General features: G+C 30.5%; 1 protein-coding gene across 1 annotated transcript; it reads left to right on the forward strand.

Annotated features, from left to right (window-relative positions):
* The first annotated feature begins 874 nt into the window (after positions 1-874).
* LOC118201190 (uncharacterized) lies at positions 875-7,339 on the forward strand. The gene is made up of 3 exons (XM_035373240.2): positions 875-1,006; positions 3,013-3,510; positions 7,090-7,339. The coding sequence occupies exons 1-2, from the start codon at positions 995-997 to the stop codon at positions 3,463-3,465; spliced, it is 465 nt and encodes a 154-aa protein (XP_035229131.1). The 5' UTR covers positions 875-994; the 3' UTR covers positions 3,466-3,510; positions 7,090-7,339.
* The last annotated feature ends 14,485 nt before the right edge of the window (positions 7,340-21,824 follow it).

The raw sequence follows: 21,824 nt of genomic DNA on the forward strand, positions 1-21,824 counted from the left end.
CGCATGTGCATTAGGTAAGCGGCGCTGAATTGTCTGTGAAAAACTGTTTCTTTTTTATGTTTGATTTCTTTTATTCATCGTTTTAAATTTATTATAGTATTTGAATAGAACATGTGGCAAAGATTAGATAATTCTTCAGATGATATAATTTTTTTTTTGCATTCTGAGATATAAAATGAATTGAAATGTAACGCTGTTAAGTGAACTAACGCCAGAGTGTCGCTATGGTAAATAAATATAGTGAATTTTAAAGAGTACATTTATTCTATTGTGGTTTATGCGCTATTGAGGAAGTAGATTTAATTCAATTCAATAAGTTTAAATGAAGTGTAGGAAAAGATGAGTATAATTTAATATTCCGTACAAGGAAGTCATGTGGTGTACACATCTGATTTTAATTTTTATGTGTTCTTAACATTTTAAGAAAATATTTTCCATCTATTAAGAATGAAAATAAGTGATTCTGTTAGAGACTGTTTATGGAATAATTTACTTATATTTTAAATTAAGTGAAGCTTTAATAATCTCAAATGCACATTTAGAAAAAAATCTAAATAAATTACTTACATCAAATAGATTTCTTAATTTCTTCAAATTAAATAAATTTCTTAAGATAGCAAAGAAATTTCGTGCACATATCTTTAAAGCTTATTTAATGCAATTTCTCCGATTACGAAAGACAAAAACTGCTATGTTAAGAAAGTACTTTAGATTGTATCTAAATCAAGTGGAGAAATAAATCCATGCATAATAATAACTGACGGAAGATTGAATGGGTTGATAACTAACGCAACATCTCAGATATCTAAATATATGTTCTTAATCTTTTAAAGTCTCTGAAATCAGGTGTAACAGTAATCAAGTTAACAGGGAATATAAATACGGGTGCCTTTATCGTAGGAAGTCATTCTTCGTAACTTTATTATTACCAGAAATATATTTAGGCATTTTATTTTTACCACAGTTGTTCTTCATTTCATTATCAGGAGCAAAAATGAAAGCAGTGGTAAGAAACTGTTTCTAAGTAACTTTTTTTGCAAACTATCCTTCTTTCTATGTAAACTAAATCTTGCATAAATTTTATTTTGATTGTAATTTAAATTTTGATCACTATACTTACCAGTAAGAAAGTTTGCTACGATTAAGCGTCTGGTTTTAATATTTTGATTTTATCCTATTTGGCTTCCTAAAAATGAATCTAGTACACTTAATTTATAACTTATTCAATATGTAATTTTAATAAAATAAATTTCTGTCTAAGTAATAATTTTAATTGAATATTTCTTAATGGTTGATGCAATATATATGTTTCCTGCTTTTATCGCTTTTCCTCACTATTGCATATACATGCTTTAATTCTTTCAATTTTTTTATCCAATGTTTAATATTTGATCATTATTCTATATAAAATTTGCCGTTTGTATTAACTTGTTACCAACATTTTGTACTTAAAATATTTAATTTATTCATTACCAACTATTTTGTACTTAAAATATTTAAACGGGCAATAATTTTCTGTCACATTTTCAGAATTTGAATTTACGAACCTCAAAAGTAAGTTATTTAAAGAAATATATGAAAGACATTCATATATTTCTTTAAATAACTTACTTTTGATTGAATAACTAAGAGCATATTTTTCTGCGAAAATAAAAAAATGGTCTTTTAATTAAATGTAACAGTTTAATAATATGGATTTTGTTAAGAGTCATACTTAATTCAACATACCTTTAATAATTTCATTCTCTGTTGCGTAAATCAAAATAGAAAATTTCCTAAAACAATATATTTTCATTCCAAATAATCATTCTACTATTTGAGATCGTAAGCTTATTTCTCTCTAACATTAACTAAAATCATCAATTAACTTATATTTATATTTCCAGATGATAAAAATAATTCAAAATGTATTTTATAAAAGCTATTTCCCAGAATCTATGGATATTTTACATATAGTTTACAGATTTATACTGTACATGTATTTCAAAAAGAATAAATTTACTTTCCAGTACTTTTACATTTTATTTATCGTTATTTCTCTGTCAGATAATACACCAGCTTATTAGCGCGAAGGCTAGAGAAGTGAGCCTTACAGACTAATTTATTTTTGTTATCGAGATGTTTGTTTACTTACGGTTCACTTTTTGATGTTTTTACTTTCTTTTTGCATATTATTGGTTTGTTGTTTCTACTTGTGCGTTTGCTCTGAGCGTTTTCACTGTGGCGAATAATGTATATCAAGTGCTACTGATAGAAATAAAAAAAACAGCTTAGTTAAACTTCAAGAATTTATATAACCATAGCATTTAAATCTATCCGCCAAAATTTATTTATTTTACGAAAGCTCTCTATGTAACTTCTTACTGCTTTCAAAAATGGAATTCAGCGTCAGTTCAAAAGTTTTTCCTCTTTTGATATTTCGCATATTTTTATATGAGAGAAATTTCATAACTCAATGGAAAATTAAGGAAATGAAAAACACAGTAAATGATAAAAACAACTAATGTCATTGAAATTTGTAGCAAAATAAACTAATTCGACAAAAGTAAATTTTCGTAAAGAAAATGTGTTCTACTTTTTTTACCTAAGTGCTTTAGCGATATAATATTTGTTAAATTTAATTTTGTTTTCAGGAGCATAGATGTTAATGTACAGGTAAATACCTGTTTTTCTACTATTAGGCAATTCACAACTATAAGATTAATTTACGTTATTCATAATACTTACATTTCATATTAAAATATTCATCTGTATTTTTTTTTTTTTTTTGTCTACACTCAACATTGCGGTAAAAGTTAAAATAGTTTATACTTTCGCTTTCAAACTTCTTGTTTCTGCTCTTCTTTCTCATAAATTTAGTTTAAAATTTTAACTGGTTAGAGGTTTGCCTCTTTGAGTTATTATCTCAATTTTTTAAGTAATCATAATAAAACGTGGCTTCTTTTAAAAAATGTAAATTTCTAAAACAGCTGTTATACTTATCATTAAGATATAATTAAATTTCTTTTCCAGATAATTTTTGCGATTTTCTTCATCGCCACTGACTTGTGCTGTTGCCAGGATATCATCCGAGATTATAGCCTTCGAGAAGAAGATTATGAAGGAGGCTCCAATTATGGACATAATGGCAACCGTAGACCCTTGTCCAGTGGATATTACAATATTAACCGTCCTATGTCCTACGGAAATTACGAATACAACAGACCTATGTCATATGGATACAGCAGACCTATGTCATATGGATACAGCAGACCTATGTCGTACGGATACAACAGACTTGTGTCAAATTATGGATATAGCAGACCTATGTCCTATGGAAATTATGGATACAGCAGACCTATGTCTTATGGATATAGCAGGCCAGTTAATTATGGAGGATATTCCTCGCTGTCTCCAGAAAGATATCAGATGATGACCCGACCTTACAGAGGATATCGAGGATCTTCCTATGGAAGATACCAGTAAATTCTGGATTTCAATAGATTTGGGTGCAACGAAAACGTTTTCTTGGTAAGCTGTTATCTGTTAATGACTTTTGCAGTAATAATCAAGAATATAATGATGAAATTAATTCGGGCAGTAAACTGAGAAATTTTCTATTTTTAATTAAACATTTTATCAAGCACTTAGAAATGAAAAATAAAAAAGCTGGAATATCACATAATTACGTGACTCCCGTTAACTGAAAAATTTGGAAGCAATTATCTAACTGAAAAGTTTTAAAAGCTAAAAAGCTGTCGCTAACACTTTATTTGGACACTTAGACATAAATTTTATTCATCCTCACATCAAAGATGACTTTCTCCAATGAAAAATTGGACTGAATGTGTACATCACTTTGAATGAGCCTAAGACAAACCTTTAATCAAAGGATCATAACAATAAGTAAAAGAAAAATAGAGCCAATTGCTTGATGAAGAACGCGAGATAAAATATGAAGACTAAAAAAGTAAAATTGCTCAGAAGGTGGAATTCGCTTTAGTTAACCAGTTAAAACATAAATCGTTTGGAGGAAGAATATTTTCTTTTATAAAACAGCTGCAGAAAAAAAAAACGCATAATGAAAATTATTTTGTATATTTTATTTTCTCAAATGAGGAATGTAACTTGTAAATAGAAATTGATATATAAATTTAATCATGTGTCTACATATATTCATAACATTAATATTTTTCATTTAAAATTTTAAACGTTAATTTTAAATTTACTGCATGCGATTAGGATATGATTAAAATTAAATATAAATTCTTTTCCAATAATATAATGCTAAATAACAAATAAAAAAGATTATAAATACTAAAATTGCAAATTAATTTACTCAAATAATATTTAAAACGAATGTAAAGACTATTTAATGAGTTCAACAATTAAATTTTAATCGATTTCTTTTAAAACTTACATTTATCAGTAACCAAAAGGTGTACGTTTAAAATTCGAACTTATAATTCATTATCATTTGATTTATTGATGTGAAATATCACTGAAAAATAAGTTACATACAAAACTTTGGTCGTCTCAGAAAATGTCCCCTCTTTCTTTGTAGTCTTCCTTTTCATGCTAAAATAAAGAATTCCAGATTTGAAACCTGAATGAAGTATCCTCTGAAGTAAAAAGCATTATGATACATTAGAATTTTTTAGACTAAAGATGGCGTCAACTCACTGTAGGTTCTTGTAACATTCTCTTCGTGAATATTTTCATTTTTGCAGCTGGTAAATATTTTTCAGCTTCAACTTTTAAAGTTTCTTTAAAACGGTCTTTACGTTTTAGGCTAAATTAACACGCCAAATAATGATTATTAGTGAAGTCGAAAAAGAATTAACGTAATATTTGTAAATTTTTCAGGACTAGTGTCGATACCTATGTAGTTGAACCCTCGACACTAGTCCTGCAAGTTTACAAATATGTCGCCGATTTTTGTTGCTTGATTTCTTCAATAGTCTTTATATTTTACTAGCTGGGCCTTCCGCCAAATAAGTTCAGTGAGGCAGTTCAGGACGTTATGCGCAATTCCTCTCTGCTTCTGGTTTTCCCGTTTAAATAAAACTCAGAGTCGATCACTATAGTACTGTGTTATAAAATTTTGCATTCTCTATTGATGATCGAGACCATATTTCTGAAGAAAACCGAAACTTCCTTTTTTATCAACAAGTAAATTTTTCACCTTCATTAAGATCTGTAATGGAAATGCCTCACCAATGGTCGAAGTTTTAAAACCACTAAATACTACTAGTTCAATCCGGTTTGAACCCAGGCGAACGGGATTGCTACTGTTTCTCTCGCATAGAATGTGAATATCAGCCAAAGTCCTCCATGACAGCACTCCTTATTAGATAGCAGTAGTGTGCTTTGTCATTTCCAAGTAACCTAACCTAAGCTAATTATTAGACTACAAAGTAAGAGGGAACAGTAATAATAATAATAATTCAAAATTTTTTTGGATATTGGTAGGTAAAATAACATTTAAAATAAAGCACATAAATATCAGTATATATGTAGTATACTAACGTGTGAGTCGAGATTTTTAGCGTGCATACCCAGAACTTCTACCGAATGTTGAATTGGAGTGTGGATAATCCAAAAGTACCGAAATTTTTATTACCTACCATATCAGAGGAAATGTGTGTGTGTGTGTGTGAGTGATTATGGCAAAGCCTCGAGGGCTATCTGCCTAAGAGGAGGGATGCCTTCGTGGCGGACTTTCTAAGGGAAACTGGCTCGTATACACGTCACACATGGGGAAAACCACGAAAACACCCATGCAGCCAGCCCGTTCGCGGGATTCGAACCTCGGACCGAACTACCAGTGTTCAGCGACTTTACCGCTCGGCCGCTGGTGGGCTATCAGAGGAAAAGAAGATTACTGTCATTTGCTTATGCATGTGATTAAACATCGAATATTGACAAGCATTTTATCTTTCGGTGTCTCCTCTGCGTTACAGTTGCAAAATTTGAAAATAGCTGCTTGGAATCTACATAAGCACAAAATTCTATTTTCATTCAAGTCAGAATAAGAACAATGAATTCGATTAACAAGATCAAAGGCAGCAAAATTTGATTTTTTTCAAATTAAAGTACATAGATTAGTATGTCTTTTGTAGGCATACTAATCTAATAATGTCAAAGCACCATTCTAGCACTTCCTGATGAAATGGTGAAATTAACGTAAGAGTTTGTTACATGACATATTATATAGGCCAGGGTAAATGTAATTACTAAACACGTGATACGTATAAGGATTTGCCATAGTTTTTCAGCAAATGTTCTACCAGTTTCATATAGAATTATTCAACGCTGCCTAATATAAGAGATTCAAAAAGGCTTTATGGATAAAATGGCTCTCAAGAAATTGACACTCTTTAGGCCTTAACATTAGAATACCTGCTTTTCTTAAAAAATAAGCAGATGAACAAAATTTTCATTTTTTATATTACCGTAGTAAAATATGAAAATGTCATTTCCTCACACAGAAATTTAAACTCAAGTAAAAATATCTCTAATTATATTAAGTTGTAGAGACATTAGGTATTTTTTTAAAGCAGGAGTGATGAAAAATTAGCAACCACCTTCGCCCGGAATCGAACCACGGACCTTTGGAATAACTGCCCAGTGTGCAGAACCACTACACCACGAAGGCACGCTAGGATAGTGGGAGAAATACCTTATATACTCTCCTTTTTAATGGGCGACTGGGGTTTTCAGGGGACCCAATCGCCAAATCTTGGATGTGGAGAAACCTCATCCAACACCCTTTTAGTTCGGGTGCCACTGTAGAGACGTTAGGCATTATTTTGAAACAGGAGTTATGAAAAATTAGCAACCGCCTTTGCCGGGAATCGAACCACGGACCTCTGGAATACCGGCCCAGCGTGCAGAACCACTACACCTCGAAGGCACGCTAAGAAAGTGGGAGAAATACCTTATAAAGTAAATCCTTTAAATCAAATTTAATTAAATATAATTTTTATAGTTTTATTAATCTGACTAAAAGATATATTTTCATGTTTCAGTAATAATATTTTGACAGATAAACGTAACTCTCAGAAATATTAAAGCGACGTTTTAATTCTCCTTTGTTTTCCTTTTTAGGTTGTGGAAGAAATCAATCGACTGTGACTTTCTTAGAGGCTCATGATACAAATTTTACATTAATTAATAAGCAATGGCTCTGGGCATCAAGTAAATAATCTGAATTTGTATTGAGGATATGTTTTATAATAACTCAAGAACATATTTTAAGTCTTTGCATGGTTTCTTTTTTGAAGAATGTAACAGAAATTGTAAATAAATATTTATGTAAAGCTAAGAAGCAAAAATAAAACTGAAATTATGAGAAAGACTGATGATCGGATATTTTTCAATAATAGTAAAACTCATTTTACAGTTTACATTCGTAAAATGCTATTTTAATCATACCTTTTTATACATAAAGTACATTTTCTTTAACATGAGAAATATTTACACGTTCAAACTTAAATATCGATCTAAAAAACTGTTCATTTTTACTATGTATTTTGAAATGAAAAGAAAAGGATTTGAATTCGATCCCAAATCTTAACATGCCGGGTATTAAATGTTAAACGGGTTACATATATTAAATATTGTTTAAATCAGAAATCGATTTCCTTAAGAAACATTTCGTGGGAAAATCGACTTTTTGTCATTGTAAAGCTTGTAGATCCATTATTATTATTCTATTTAAACTATTTGATTAATAAATAAGTGTAACTAAAATTTGATTAATTTTATGTAAAGGTAATTAGAAAAATCTCCGTACAAAATTATTTATTTGAAAACTGGACACTAAAAATATGATTAGAAAAAGCTCAGGTCAAAATTAATTATTTGAAACCATTTTATCTGGAATTCTTAATAATAATGCTGTTTTAAATCTTGAATATCATAACTAAAGGAGTTTCTAATACCCTCCATAATGAGTGGAATACAAAATTTCCAACTGTGCTACTTAGGTATGCTGTAGTTGCATGCAGAATAAAATTTAAAGATTATAATAAATATTTGAAGTAACTTATATATGATAAAACTTATATATAAATTTATATTTTTAAATTCCTTCAAACAGTAATATGCTTTATTAATTTATTAATATTTTTCTCATTACACTATTTTACATTTAAAATGTACGGAATGAAACGTAACTTTTAAAAATGAAATTCGTCTACTTTTTTCGAGATGTTTGATTGTAACCTGAAATTTCAAATGGAAAGACTGTATTCTTTACATTACGCTGATGGTTAATATTTACTACATATTTATGAATGCATCCAATTGGCATTTCACTGCATCAATTAATTAAATATACTTTAAACATACATTAAGTTTAATATATATTATGCATATTAAACGCATAGTTTTGCATAAAATTTAATTTCAATATATCATCGAATATATTTTTTGAGTTCAAGTCAAAATAATTAATGGGTTTAGGACTACTTTTACCCAAATGTTGCTCGGATGCTCCTATTCATATCGCGTATCTACTAGGTAATCAATACATGACGAAGGTCAAGTAATGGAGCTAGTTTTTAAGAATTTAGTAGCTAAGAAGCAAGACCGAGTAGAAACTTCATCAGAGGAGGTGGTCACCTCCTGTGATGAAGTGTAGCATTTATCCACGACTCCCAAAATATGTGTTCAAAAGTTTATAAATCTTATGTATAAATAGTTTCCATATTAGAATAGCTAAGTTGTAATAGTGATTCAAGCATTCCAGCGTATAATTCGAAAATAAATATTTAAAGATCTGTCAGATTCAATTTATCGAAGTATTTGATACAGTCAATTAATTAATCTACTCGCGTAAAAATTATTAATTTGCGTTTAACAGTGTTGCTTTCTGCGAAACTGTGGCCAATAAACTCCTGTATTAAATATAAATTGGAGTTATTTAAAGAAAAGCATTAATAACATCGCATAGAAGGATGACATAAAATGCATGGATCGTTTTTATTCAGTATCACATATTTATACGTTGTAAACGGAGAGTGGAGTAATAAATGTTATAGATAATTCAATTTCTAAAATTCAGTTACCATTTGATCTGATAATTCAGTTACCATCTGATCGTATATATAAACTTCCTTTTCGTGTATAAGACGAGTACCTGGTCAATATTTAAGCTTCAAATATTTTAATATTATACTTTCGACAAATGATTTTTATCATGCGTCAATAGTAATCCTCTTTATGAGACGTCCTGTAAGCCAACATAAGCTAATGCTAAGAAGTGATAAGTATCAGTTTTACTTTTTTTAAAAATCTGGATCTTTAAAAAAAATAAATAAATTGGAAGTATAAACGTAAAGTACAAAGGTCTAAAATGGTTAAAATATTAGTTTCACGTTAAATATTTATTTTTTTGGCAAGCTGCTTAATGTTTTTCAAATTATTGTATAATTCCAGCTCATATTTTTTTCTGTTTATTAAAATACAAATTTCAGACACTAATACCTTTTCAATAATGCATTATTTGTTATAGATTAAAACATTAATAAAAAACAACGTAAAAGTGGTCGTAGGAAACAACCTAGAAAAAAAAAAGCAAGGAGAAAAAATCCAGTTCTAAATGCTATTATGCTATTAAGTTTTACTTATTTCCAGATTTTGAAAGCTTAAGTTTCCTTCTTGTCTTTAAAGGAAAACGAATTTATGCTAAAATTCACTTAAAAATTGTACAGTCATAAAAGATATGGCTGCGATGTTATCGTCATGCAGTTGTAAGTGCTTTACTTTTTACCACGATATTTTGTACTACGATGTTTTAAACTTCGAAGTTTTTGCACTACGATGTTTTAAACTTCGAAGTTTTTGCACTACGATGTTTTAAACTTCGAAGTTTTTGCACTACGATGTTTTAAACTTCGAAGTTTTTGCACTACGATGTTTTAAACTTCGAAGTTTTTGCACTACGATGTTTTAAACTTCGAAGTTTTTGCACCCCTTCATTTTTTACCTCAGTGTGTTTCATGATGTTTTAGAACTGCCATGTTTTCTCCTTATATTCCTTTCTCTCACTACGTTTTGTACGCCACGTTTTTCGCCGCGCTTTCGCCCTTGATGTCCGTTATGTAACGGGATGTTTTCAACGGGCACTGACTGTATTATCAAAAGCATCCCAAGTCGGTGCTAGTGTCTCGAATAAAATGAGATAGGAAGAAAATTATGTCATAAAATATTAAATATTTTATTTAACAATGTTTTAGAACTGCGATGTTATTTCCTTGCTTTCTTTTTTTCCCACGATATTTTGTTCGAAGATGTTTTCCCCTTGCTTTGTTTTTTTGCAACACTCTTTCTTGTCTACGAGAGTTTTGTCGCGATGTTTTCGGCGGGTACAGTATTGTTAGAAGCATCATGAAGACTGGGCGAGCGTTTCAGATTAAATGAAACGTGGCAAAAATTAAGACATGAAATATTAAATATTATATAATCTAATAAACTACAATATATTGAATATTAAAATTATATAAATTAATATTGTAATTTAATATTTCATATATACATATGCAATACTTTTTTTAGTATAACTTAGATGCTGCGAGAAGAAATGAATGCATGATGAAGTATTCGGAAGTTATCTCTTTACAGAAGAGTATTTCGTTGAATAATAACACAAGATATCAACACAAGCACATATTTCTCATTCTCATATAATTGTAACTGACAACAAAACAGAGGGGATAGGCTTGATATTAATAGTACAAAGGCAGACAAGAGACAAATACTTAAATTGCAATATCGTAATTAAGCTAAGAATAGCAAAGTTATCGCCCTGCCATTTCAATTTGTTAGTTAAAATTTCGATTTGTAAACTTAACAAAATTATTATTGGGAAAAGATGTTCTATAAAAATCCTATGAGAGTTATTAATTTTAGAAAGATGCAAATCAGAAAGATTTAAAGAAATAAGAGAATTAAAATAAAATGGAAGCTTAAGAGAGTTTAAATTTTACCTTACATACACATACGCACACATGTTCACATACATATATACATAGATGCTAAATATTGAGTCTAATGCTAAATATTGAGAATTTAAAATATAACCAGAATGAATAAATATTTTGGCATTTGTAAGTTAGGAGAGATTTCCATATAAAACCTGTTTTGGTAGGTAAATTCCAGATCCCTTTTTGACCTAAATATTGACAACAGCAAAGAAGTTTTAGTTACAGATTTTTGAAATAAACTAGTGGCAGCCAAAAGGACAATATGCTGGCTGTGATTTATTTTTAGAGCTTTTGTATCACTCATTGTTAGAGCTAATTGAAAACGGCAAGCTTAACGGTGACTCAATGAGCACTATTTCCAATGCTGTGTTTGATCTCGTGGGAAAAATGCAAGATAAAATAAAGAAACTATAAGTATTATGCAAGCAAAGTGTATTGAAGTGTAAGTCAAGTAATTAAGTGTATTGAATTAAGTCATCCCTTAGGAAAAGCATATTTATTATTAGATAAATTAAACACATAATAACTCTTATTCCTGAACAGAGAAAGTGTAATGTAGCATTATAAAATATAGTACTTTAAATCCTAAATATAAAACTATGTTATAAAATGTAGTAAGTAAATTATTATATGAGCTATTCAAATAAATATTTCGTGAGAAAATTTTAAGGTTCATTTTAACTCTTGGAAATTTTTGTCATGGCTAACGACAATATTTTACTGTATTTTATGGCAAAGAAAGTACAGAGAGCTCCGATTAGAACATTTTACAATTTCCTGTGAACATGTGAGCATTTAGAGTGTTAGTTTTTGCTACGAAAGCACGGTTCGTGAATGTATGTATAATAACCATAAGAAGTAAACTTTATAGTGGGAAGGAACAAAAAATTTTCTCACGACCCTGCGCATCAAGTGCTTTTATTGTGATTGAAGTTAGCGTAACTAAAGTAGGCACGAGAGCCGGCCGCAACTTCCGAGAGCACGCGCCCGCGCCTGCTCGAGAACGCGATACCCACACTAGATATTTGCTCTCACACATGTATATAATCATAAGAAGTTAGAAAACGCACGGAAACCCTAATGGTAGCTCCCTGAGCCCTAATCACGCGCACTGGCAACACGAGGGGATAAAAAAACATCTGCAGTTTCGCAGCGATTGCGTGATGCCAAGGATGGAGAATAAGAAATTTTCGCTATCTTTGCAAATTGCGCCTTCAAAACTCTCCCCCCCCCTCTCGCATTTTTACTGGGATGAAGGGGGGTTCGGTATCCCTCACTCTACTCTCCAGTCAATACCAGCCGCCGCTTCCATGTAAAAATGGCCTTTGGAGAGACTATTTTTCAATCCTTTTTTACTTGTCACTCCCTGGAAGCCAGCGGATTTGCTAGGACTGGTGACTTATTCTAATCTACAAGATTCATTATATAAAGCGCCCTCTATAGGAAATTAAATTCTTATTTTCGTATCCCTTATTCAAATATTACCCGATTTAGTGTCTATAAAAGGGTTTGAATAAGTTTAAGTATTCAATTTATTTCCTTACTTTGGACATCTCCACCCATAAGCTGTGAAGCTCCAATTTCCATTCGGGTGAAAAATCTACACTTTTAGTGGAATCATTTATAGAAAGATACGGCTACACATAGTAAGAGCATTATAGTTTAATGTAAAGTATTCCGCTGAATAAAGGGGTAAAAACCTAACATTTTCAGAAAGAAATACTTTCATGAAATATCGTTAACTTAAGTAGACATGTCAGCAGCAATATTTGGGATATAAAGGTTCGTAAAAGTTTGAAATTGCATATGGATGATTTAGAAACCCAATTCCTCTCGATGATTCTGAAAGAAAAAAGTTCTCAAAAAAAAGTGTTCTGAACAACGGTTTTTAAATTTATCTTCTTGGAAAGACACATCATAAAAATTTAATACTTTTTAATCTCCAAACACATCACATTCACTAGTTTGAAGAATTTTTTCAATTGTAAAGTAATATGATTTAACTAAGAATCCTTTATTCTCGTACTTAAAAAATACTTCTAGTTTAAAAGGTCAGTAGTATCACACATTGATACATTAAAACAATATCCCATTAATGCATTAATGCATAACTAAATTTGTAAGATTTCCATCTCTCATGTGGACACATTAATGCAAGACATTCAAACATGAAACTGACAGTAAACTTTTTAATACAAGTGCGTAGCTCAGCACATCTAAACATTAATTCAATGTAATTATACGTTGTTGCTGTTGTTGTTGTCTTGCCCACGTAATTCTTAAAAAAAAAATAGTTGCCAGAGAATCAAGGTGGTTGGACTTCTACTTCCACCTTAATTTTGAGGGAGAGCACCCGACAAGGGAATCCGAGGGTCTCCAACTCCTCTCTCCTATCCACAAACCACACAAGAGGACTCTCGGCTCGCTATATATTTAGAGTGCCCTTCATGCCGCACAGACACTACACATTTTCAAATATCCATACTTTCTCCGGGATCCGAACCCAGGGCCCTTCGGTTCCGCAGTAGGCCCCCTACACCATACACCGTCTGGGCGGTAATATAATTAGGCAAAATACGAAGCAAGTTTGACAGATTCCGACTGGAATCAGTCAGAGATTAAAATATAACTATTTTTGTTAGATATAAATGAACGCCTATTTTTAGATGACATCTGTATTATTAAATTCTTTCGCTCTCAGAATTTTATGCTTCCTGAAACCTCTGATTCCTTCATGATTCTAATGAAATGGCTTTAGCACTAAAAAAAATGTAATGAAGGATATTTAAATATTAAAAATTGTAAATACAATATTTACAGTATTTTGCTCACATATGAACCGAATATTATATGCATAGGATTATCTGCTAGCTATCACAAAACATAATGCAAAATAAGTAGAACATGAAATAGGAAATAAAATGGGTTCTTTGACGGTTATGTACTGCAGGCTGCGATTATGAATACTTTTTGCCATGAGATATTGCTGCTTACTTTTCAGAATTATCAGTCATACTCGACATGGATAGCTTTTCCATAATAAGCATACTTTTGAACTCGATAATTAGGCACCGTAAAACAAACAGTAAATTATAAAATAAAATAATTTTTTATTATTTTTAGTTTTATAATTTGGCATTAGCATTTCAAATGTACGAAGCAAGGAAAAACGTATTTTAATGGGAGATGTTACATATAGAGGTAAAAATAAGAGTGGAATAATCTTCAAAAAGAGAACATTTGATCTCTTCAAAGTACCAACAGATTCAGAGATAACAAAAACTAGAAATTTAAAATTTTTGTAATTTTAGGCAAGAAGTAATCATTTTCAAAAATTAGAATAATAATAATATACAGTACGTTTGTTACTCGGAGTTATAAAATATTTTTTGTAATAAAGGCAAACTGAATATTTGTTTTACATCAATAAATGAAACGAAGCCCGTTGGTATGTTTCTTTTCGAAATGCTCTAGAGGATTTAAGATTTCTCTAAAGCAAGGCAGAAATTTTTTTATCATTTCTTCGAAGTGTCTTCCTTCCTTTGAAGCAATTTTCAATTCTCATTAAATATTTTTCAGAAACATTTACTGAATCACTTCACAGAGTGCATGCAAATTTAATTATCAATAATTGGCATATTTTAAACTTCTCTTGATATTCTTTTAAATGAAACACTTGGCAAAAATTTATCTCCAACGCACATATTTTATGCGGTTTGAAATATTTTCATAGAAAGCAAAATGCGCAAAATTTAACAAAAATATATTTCAACTATTCTATGATTAACAAAATGTATTTTAGCTTTTACATGGTATTTATCCCAATGATTTAGACTCCGTAAATAAGTCATCGAAAAACTCCATACCGTGCTTTAAAAAATTATCATTTATCTTTAATCTGAAAGAAAAAAAAATAAATGTTTTTTCTATGAAATCATGAGAGGAATAAATAAAGATTCTTGGTTAAAATAACATTGAAGTTAGACATAAAAACGGGCACGAAAATTTTAAATCTATCTAGTCAATTTGCTTATTAAGAAACCTTTTGTATGAATAAGCGTTTTATTTTTTATGAATTTTACATTTGAATTTCTTTATGAAAAGCAAAATTTTCTCATTTTCCTATTCTTAATTGTTTCTGAAACAAAAATGTATGAGTGAAAGGCAAGATGTGGAAAAAGATAAATATGATATTGCATGCATATGTGTTCATTACGTATGCATACTTTTGAGTCAGCTATCCACTTTTAATTTGCATTTCTCTGTTATTTTAACTATATGATTCATATAATTTATGAAGATAGTAGGGTTCCTCACTCTTTTTGTCTAAGATGAACGTCGAAGAAATTAGTTAACTGCTGATCGACTTATCGCTGAGTTCAAATAACTAAACACGTAGACTCAAAAAGGGTTAAACTACCCTTTATTTCACTCAAATAACAGTTGGCCCCTTTCACAGGCTTGTAACAAAGCCTCCACTCGGGCTTTAACTCAGAATAATAAATAAGAACTAAACTTAAAGTAACAAAAGGAGACTTAGCCGAAGCTAAAAAGTACTGAACATAGTTGGCCCTTAATTTAAATGAGCCGGCAAATATCAATAAGAACGTAGGAATACGGCCGAGCGTAACAGTTTCAAGAGAGAGACTTAACCCGAAGGCAAACACTCGCTACTCAGGATTCCTAGCATTCTCTCACGAAGTAAGTTTAACCTTCCTTATTTACTTCTTCTAACTCATTTGCATTCAGCGGCATTCTAAAAACTTATTCTGGCAGGGAGTTCTAAGTGAAAAAAATGATAGGGAAAGAGACTTGAAAATTAAAATAACTATTATAACATGAAAATATACCTTACAAGTTCTTTTATCTACGATAGTAATCAACGTTTTCTGAAGCTATGCTTTTTTTCCTTAGTTGCATATTTAAATATCAAACTAAAAAGCAAGAAAAATATTCGTTTTAAAGTATTTAACCTAAAAACAAACTTCAGATATTCATCCCTAGTTTTTTAGTTTGGAAATGCGTTTCCCTTAAATTAAGAATATAGTATGAAATCAAAATATAACTTAAAATTCAAAATGTTTTATTTTACTTCTAAATAAAATTTCACACTGATTTCAGTTTAGTTTTAACACTACTCCATGCATTTATTCTTAATGTTTATGCATTTATTCTTAATGTCAAAGAGGAAGGGATATACAGGAAGTTATATTTCTTCCCAGATATATCAAATTTCCTTTGCAAGGTATATCAAAATCATTAAGTGTAAAGTTTTCACAGGATATTATTATTTCATACCTTGGAATCAGATAAAAAATTAATTTACTATAAATGGAACATTGCTTACATTGATAGTAATTAAAATTCATAATTTTTGCGCATGAACTAAATTATTACTGTATCTTAAACACTGCTGTGAGATATGCGGATTATAATTTCGTATCGCTTTATAAATTTATATATATAAAGAAGAGAGTTTGTTTGTTCGTTACTAACTCAGTCACTACTATAGCTATCGTCACCAAACTTTCTACAATTCTTTTCTGGGTCCGGAAAAGGCCGATGTCCACTTTTTCCAAAAAAAGTATCTAAAATTAGAGATGTTACCCAAGTAGCACAGCAACGTCGTAACGAAGTTGCAAACTTGTCGCGGATGTCGTTGCAAAAACGTTGCAGTACCTAAAACGTCCAGCTGTCCGCGAAACTCCATTGTTTTGCAACCGTTGCAAAGACGTTTTTATTACGTCTTTGCAGATGAGGTTTTTGTCGCATAGACGTCGTTATTACGTCTTTCGCAGGTGATATTTTGGTTGTGAAAGCATCGCATCAGGACGTCTTAAAGACGCCTAAATGTTCGCAAAATTCCACCTTTTTGAAAGAGTTGTGAAAATGTCGTTATTATGTCCTTGTGTTGCATATTATTTTATGCAGAAAAATAAGCTTAATAATTAATATATTTTCCTTCTTCTTTAAATTTTTGTATTCCTTGTATTTTTCTAAAAGTTTAAATATTTTATCTTTTCTTTAAAACCAGAACATAATACAATTTTTTCTCTTTAGACTAAATATGCATAATTAATAATAGCTTTAATTATTTTCAGTACTTTAAACTATATTTTTTAAATAACTTAAATTCTAAGTTCCGATTATTTAAGATTTCATAATTTTTTTTTTCCTTAAGTGAGAGTAATTATGAAAGTAGTTATTATAAATATATAAAATTAATGTAGCTTTTAAGTAATTAGACATAAATAAAAGTAAAGATATATATGTGGGTGAAAAGAGCTTTTCTGATATCACATTTATTTCTGTTAAATCTCAGAGACATTGAAAATTGTCCCTTTCATGAGAAATTAGGAAGCGATTCTTAAGGTAACATAATCAGTATTTTACCTGAACCCAAGTATAAATTTATTCGCGTTTCCCAGTAAAAAAGATAACTATTAACTTCAGTATCTCCAAGATACAGTATAAAGTAGTTAATAAAGACAGTATAAAGTAGTTAATAAATGTGATTAAAAAAAAAATACCGAAATCCAATAACTTCCCATATTCATATCTAAAATGAAATAATAACCTAACAAACAACATACATGACAGCACTATTTAATTAAAAACATGAACTAGTAGTGTTTGAAAGTATAAATAGCAGAAGGAAGGTAACAGAACTAAAATTTCCAATTAATAACAAAATATTTGTGTTTTTACTTTCTTGTACGAAGTAAAAAGGAAGTATTCGCGAAAAGTTTCAGGCAGCATATTTCAACGAAAATATCCATTTTGACCGCTATCGAATGCAATTTAACGATGTTTTTGCGTGATATCTGTACGTAAGGACAAAATAAAATACTCTTTCCGGCACAGCTTCAGTATAGCCCACCCGGAATTTTAAACAAAAAAATATCGCCAAGATCGGCGATAAATGATATGATCTGTTAACCCATACTGTTCGCCAAACGCAATGTAAACAAAGGGATGGAATTACGGTTACAGCTAATATAGTAGTCAGTCACATTTATTCAATTTCAATACAAATTACTGAGATATCCGTTTACTCAAAGTTTAATGCATGTGCCCTGTATTCTTACTTTTCTGTTATAGATTTCTCTTAAAATTTGTCTCACGCTGCTTTGCAGGGGGGAATGCAACATCTTAAATTAGAATTCTACTAAAATTAATATCTAAATACAGAATTTGTAACACTGTTATTGGCGATTGTTTAACCTTCAGATACCGTGAATACTATTTTGTATATATTTTTTTGGCTACTTTGGAGGTGATATTTTTGCGTTTAGTTATTGCTTGCTCTAAAACTGCTGTTAGTGATGTTGTAATTAAGTATCAGAAGATTATAAAGGAAAATTTAAGGTAGGAGTTTTCAAACAAGCGTAAAATTTTGGGAACAGATATTTTACTCGTATGTATGAATTAACAAGAGAGTATGAACTTTTTAGAAGATTTTTGATGGATTGTCGATTATTGAAAGATAACGTTTGTTGTGAAAAATGTAAGATACCATGCTGGTTAGTTAGTCAGAAAAAGGTCATCGAATGATAGTATTTGGAAATGCAAGAAGTGCAGGGCTGAGAAATCAATTAGGCTAGGATCTTGGTTCGCCTGTAGTAAGCTCAATTTTTTTTTTTTTTTACAAAGCGAATCAATAAAGTTGCTTATGAGCGAGTTTCTGCAATTCTCCGATTTCTTTTAAGTGAAAGCAGATTTCTTAGTATATAATCAATGCTGAGTTTATTCAATGTCTGATTTTTAAGTGAAAAGAGATCGCTATATACATGAGCAAAGCCAATGTAGTGCACAATGCCGAGGTTGTGAGCGGTGCCTAGTTTGTGCAATTCTCGGATTTTTTAAGTGAAAAATAGCTCGATGTGTACATGGGCAGAGCCAATGTAGTGCGCAATGCCGAGGTTGTGCGCGGTGCCTAGGTTGTGCAATTCTCGGATGTTTTTTCATGTGAAAAAGAGATCGATGTGTACATGGGCAGAGCCAATGTAGTGCGCAATGCCGAAGTTGTGCTCGGTGCTTAGGTTGTGCAATTCTCGGATGTTTTTTTATGTGAAAAAGAGATCGATGTGTACTTGGGCAAAGCCAATGTAGTGCGCAATGCCGAGGTTGTGCGCGGTGCCTAGTTTGTGCAATTCTCGGATTTTTTTTTAAGTGAAAAATAGATCGATATGTACATGGGCAAAGCCAATGTAGTGCGCAATGCCGAGGTTGTGCGCGGTGCCTAGTTTGTGCAATTCTCGGATTTTTTTTTAAGTGAAAAATAGATCGATATGTACATGGGCAAAGCCAATGTAGTGCGCAATGCCGAGTTTGTGCAATTCTCTGATATATTTAAGATGAAAATAGATGGATGTATACAGGGAGACCGAGTTTGTGCAATTCTTTGATGTTTTTCGAGCGAATACGGATCGTTGTGTACAAGGGAAAACGAGATACTGTGTGATGCCGAGCTGTAATGTAACGTATTTTATATGCAATGTTTAATATATTGTTTGTGTATTTTAAATTTGTATTGTTGTTTTAATTGTGAATTATATGTAAGACATCATTTTTCATTTAAACTGTATTTTTAATTTTTTTGTTTTGATATGTTTATAATGCTTTCCGACTTTCGATCTATATCGATAGCCCGACGATCTACTCAACAGTAGCAAAACTGTAAACTTTGACCCTATAAGTAACTTTTACCTCATTATTATAATATGTAGTGTTTGCTCTCGTAATTGCACTTGATAATATGAATTCTTTGATAATATGTGTGTGTGTATATGAAGCATTGCTTAGTGTTCCAAATTTGTAGTATTTTTTTTCTTATAATATTTTCTTTCATTGTGAGAAATTAGATTTTTTTTTAATTTATTAATGTGTAGAATTCTAGTATGCCTGTCTACAGAGAATATGATGTGATTTAGGAATTTAAGAACCTATTTTTCATTAATGTGAAGTTTAAAATTTTTAGAAAATAATGAAAATTCTCTAGTTACTGGTATGTAAGGGATTATGTGGTTATGTAGCAAAACGTTAATTTGTAAATATGATAAAATTTATATGTTCCAGAGTATTAATTTAAATTTTAAAAAAATTATTTGTATAAATGCTGAAGCTTAAAAATCTTTGAAAGTACAAATATGAGAGAAGCTGTATGAAATACAAGAAAGAGAGACTGCGACGTTCTTTATCGTTTTAATAATTGGTAGAATTCGCTTACTGTATCATAGTAATTTTAAATATAAACAATTTATTATACTTATTTTCAGTTACGCCTAAGCTTAAATGTCAGAAATGTAAATTTAAAATAAAGAATTTGATGTTAATTTACAATAATAAACAATTCATTATTATTGTTGTTTTTTTTTTTAAGAGAAAATAGAAATTACGCGTAGCATGGAGATTACATTGTGATGTGACAAGCTTATTCCCGCCCGTTTATGGACGCCACACAGCTCCGCCTTCTCAACTTTGTTGATCCAGCCTATTCTACGCTTTTACCAAATTATTTGTTAAAAGTGAAATAGCTAAAGATTTCCGGTATTGTTTTTAAAATTACATCCTTTTAACCTTAATCATTTTTATTAATCATTTCTTAATATTTCTTTCTCCTAAAATCGTGTATAATAGTCGTAAATGTATTTCCATTATCCACGATTTCTGGTGAAATCAAGATGGCCGCCATTTTTGAAACATGCAGTTTCGTCGAAAATCTGGATGGCAACCATTTTTCAAAACAACGTATTTCATGTACTTTGGCACCAAAACAAATTCGCCAAACTTTGAAGGTGGGCTATACTGAAGCTGTTCCCTCTTTTCCTCCAAAAAAATTATAAAACTGCTTTAAAATGAATTCTCAAGAGAATTTTTCGTGGCGTCTGAACGAACGTATGTACGTAAGTACGTACGTACGTATCTCGCATAACTAAAAAACGAGTAGCCTTAGAACGTTGAAATTTTGTATATAGAACTGCTATAACATGTTAGATGTGCACCTCGTATTTTGGTTGTAATTGTTTGGTTTGGCACTAAACGTATATAAATGTATTTATATATATATCCACTCTGTTACCCGGCTCAGTGATCTCAGTTTCTTTACTCTTATATGTTTGTCACTTGTACATTTTTTGCTTTAAAAATGATTGAATTATGTTGTTCTTATCTTCCGGTTAAGGTTTTGGTGCTACTTTGGTAGACGGTTGCACGGATTTTGGCGACTTTTTGGCGATTTGCCTTTTGGCGAGTAATACAACTTATGGTAAAACCATTGTTGGATAAGTTATTTATGGTAACCGATACTTTGTTGTCATTTTATTAAAAAAATAATGCGTGTTATTATGCATAACTTCCGTGTTTTAAATATTATTTATGGCTTCTAAATATTAAAAATCAATTTAATTTTACATTTTTATTTGAAATAAAAATTTTGTTGTTTATAATATTTTATGTTGTGGATGATGTAATCAATGACGTCACCTTACTTAAAATGTAATTGATTTTATTAATATCTATAAATTTAATCTAATGTTTTAAACATTATTTATAGCTGTTAAATATTAAAATAAAATTTAATTTTGCATTTGTTTTAAAATGATTTTATTATGAATGATTATTTAAATAATTTTAATTCTATGCGTGATGTAATCAGCTCCCTGATTGGTTACTGAATATTTGTGCATTACCGCGCCATTTTAAAATTTTATTATTCATCTCTTCGAATTCCTCGGATTTCAAATGGAATGGATATCTCCGTTTCGAAGACGAATGTTGTTATTGGTAATTACCAAGAATTATTGGTATTGGATTAAAAAAATTGCCCTTTGAGACTTTATTTTGGCCAACCTG

The sequence above is a fragment of the Stegodyphus dumicola genome, chromosome 6 (genome assembly GCF_044657685.1).
Source record: "Stegodyphus dumicola isolate Sdum_Otavi_A_Nest chromosome 6, ASM4465768v1".
In the NCBI taxonomy this organism is placed as follows: domain Eukaryota; kingdom Metazoa; phylum Arthropoda; class Arachnida; order Araneae; family Eresidae; genus Stegodyphus; species Stegodyphus dumicola.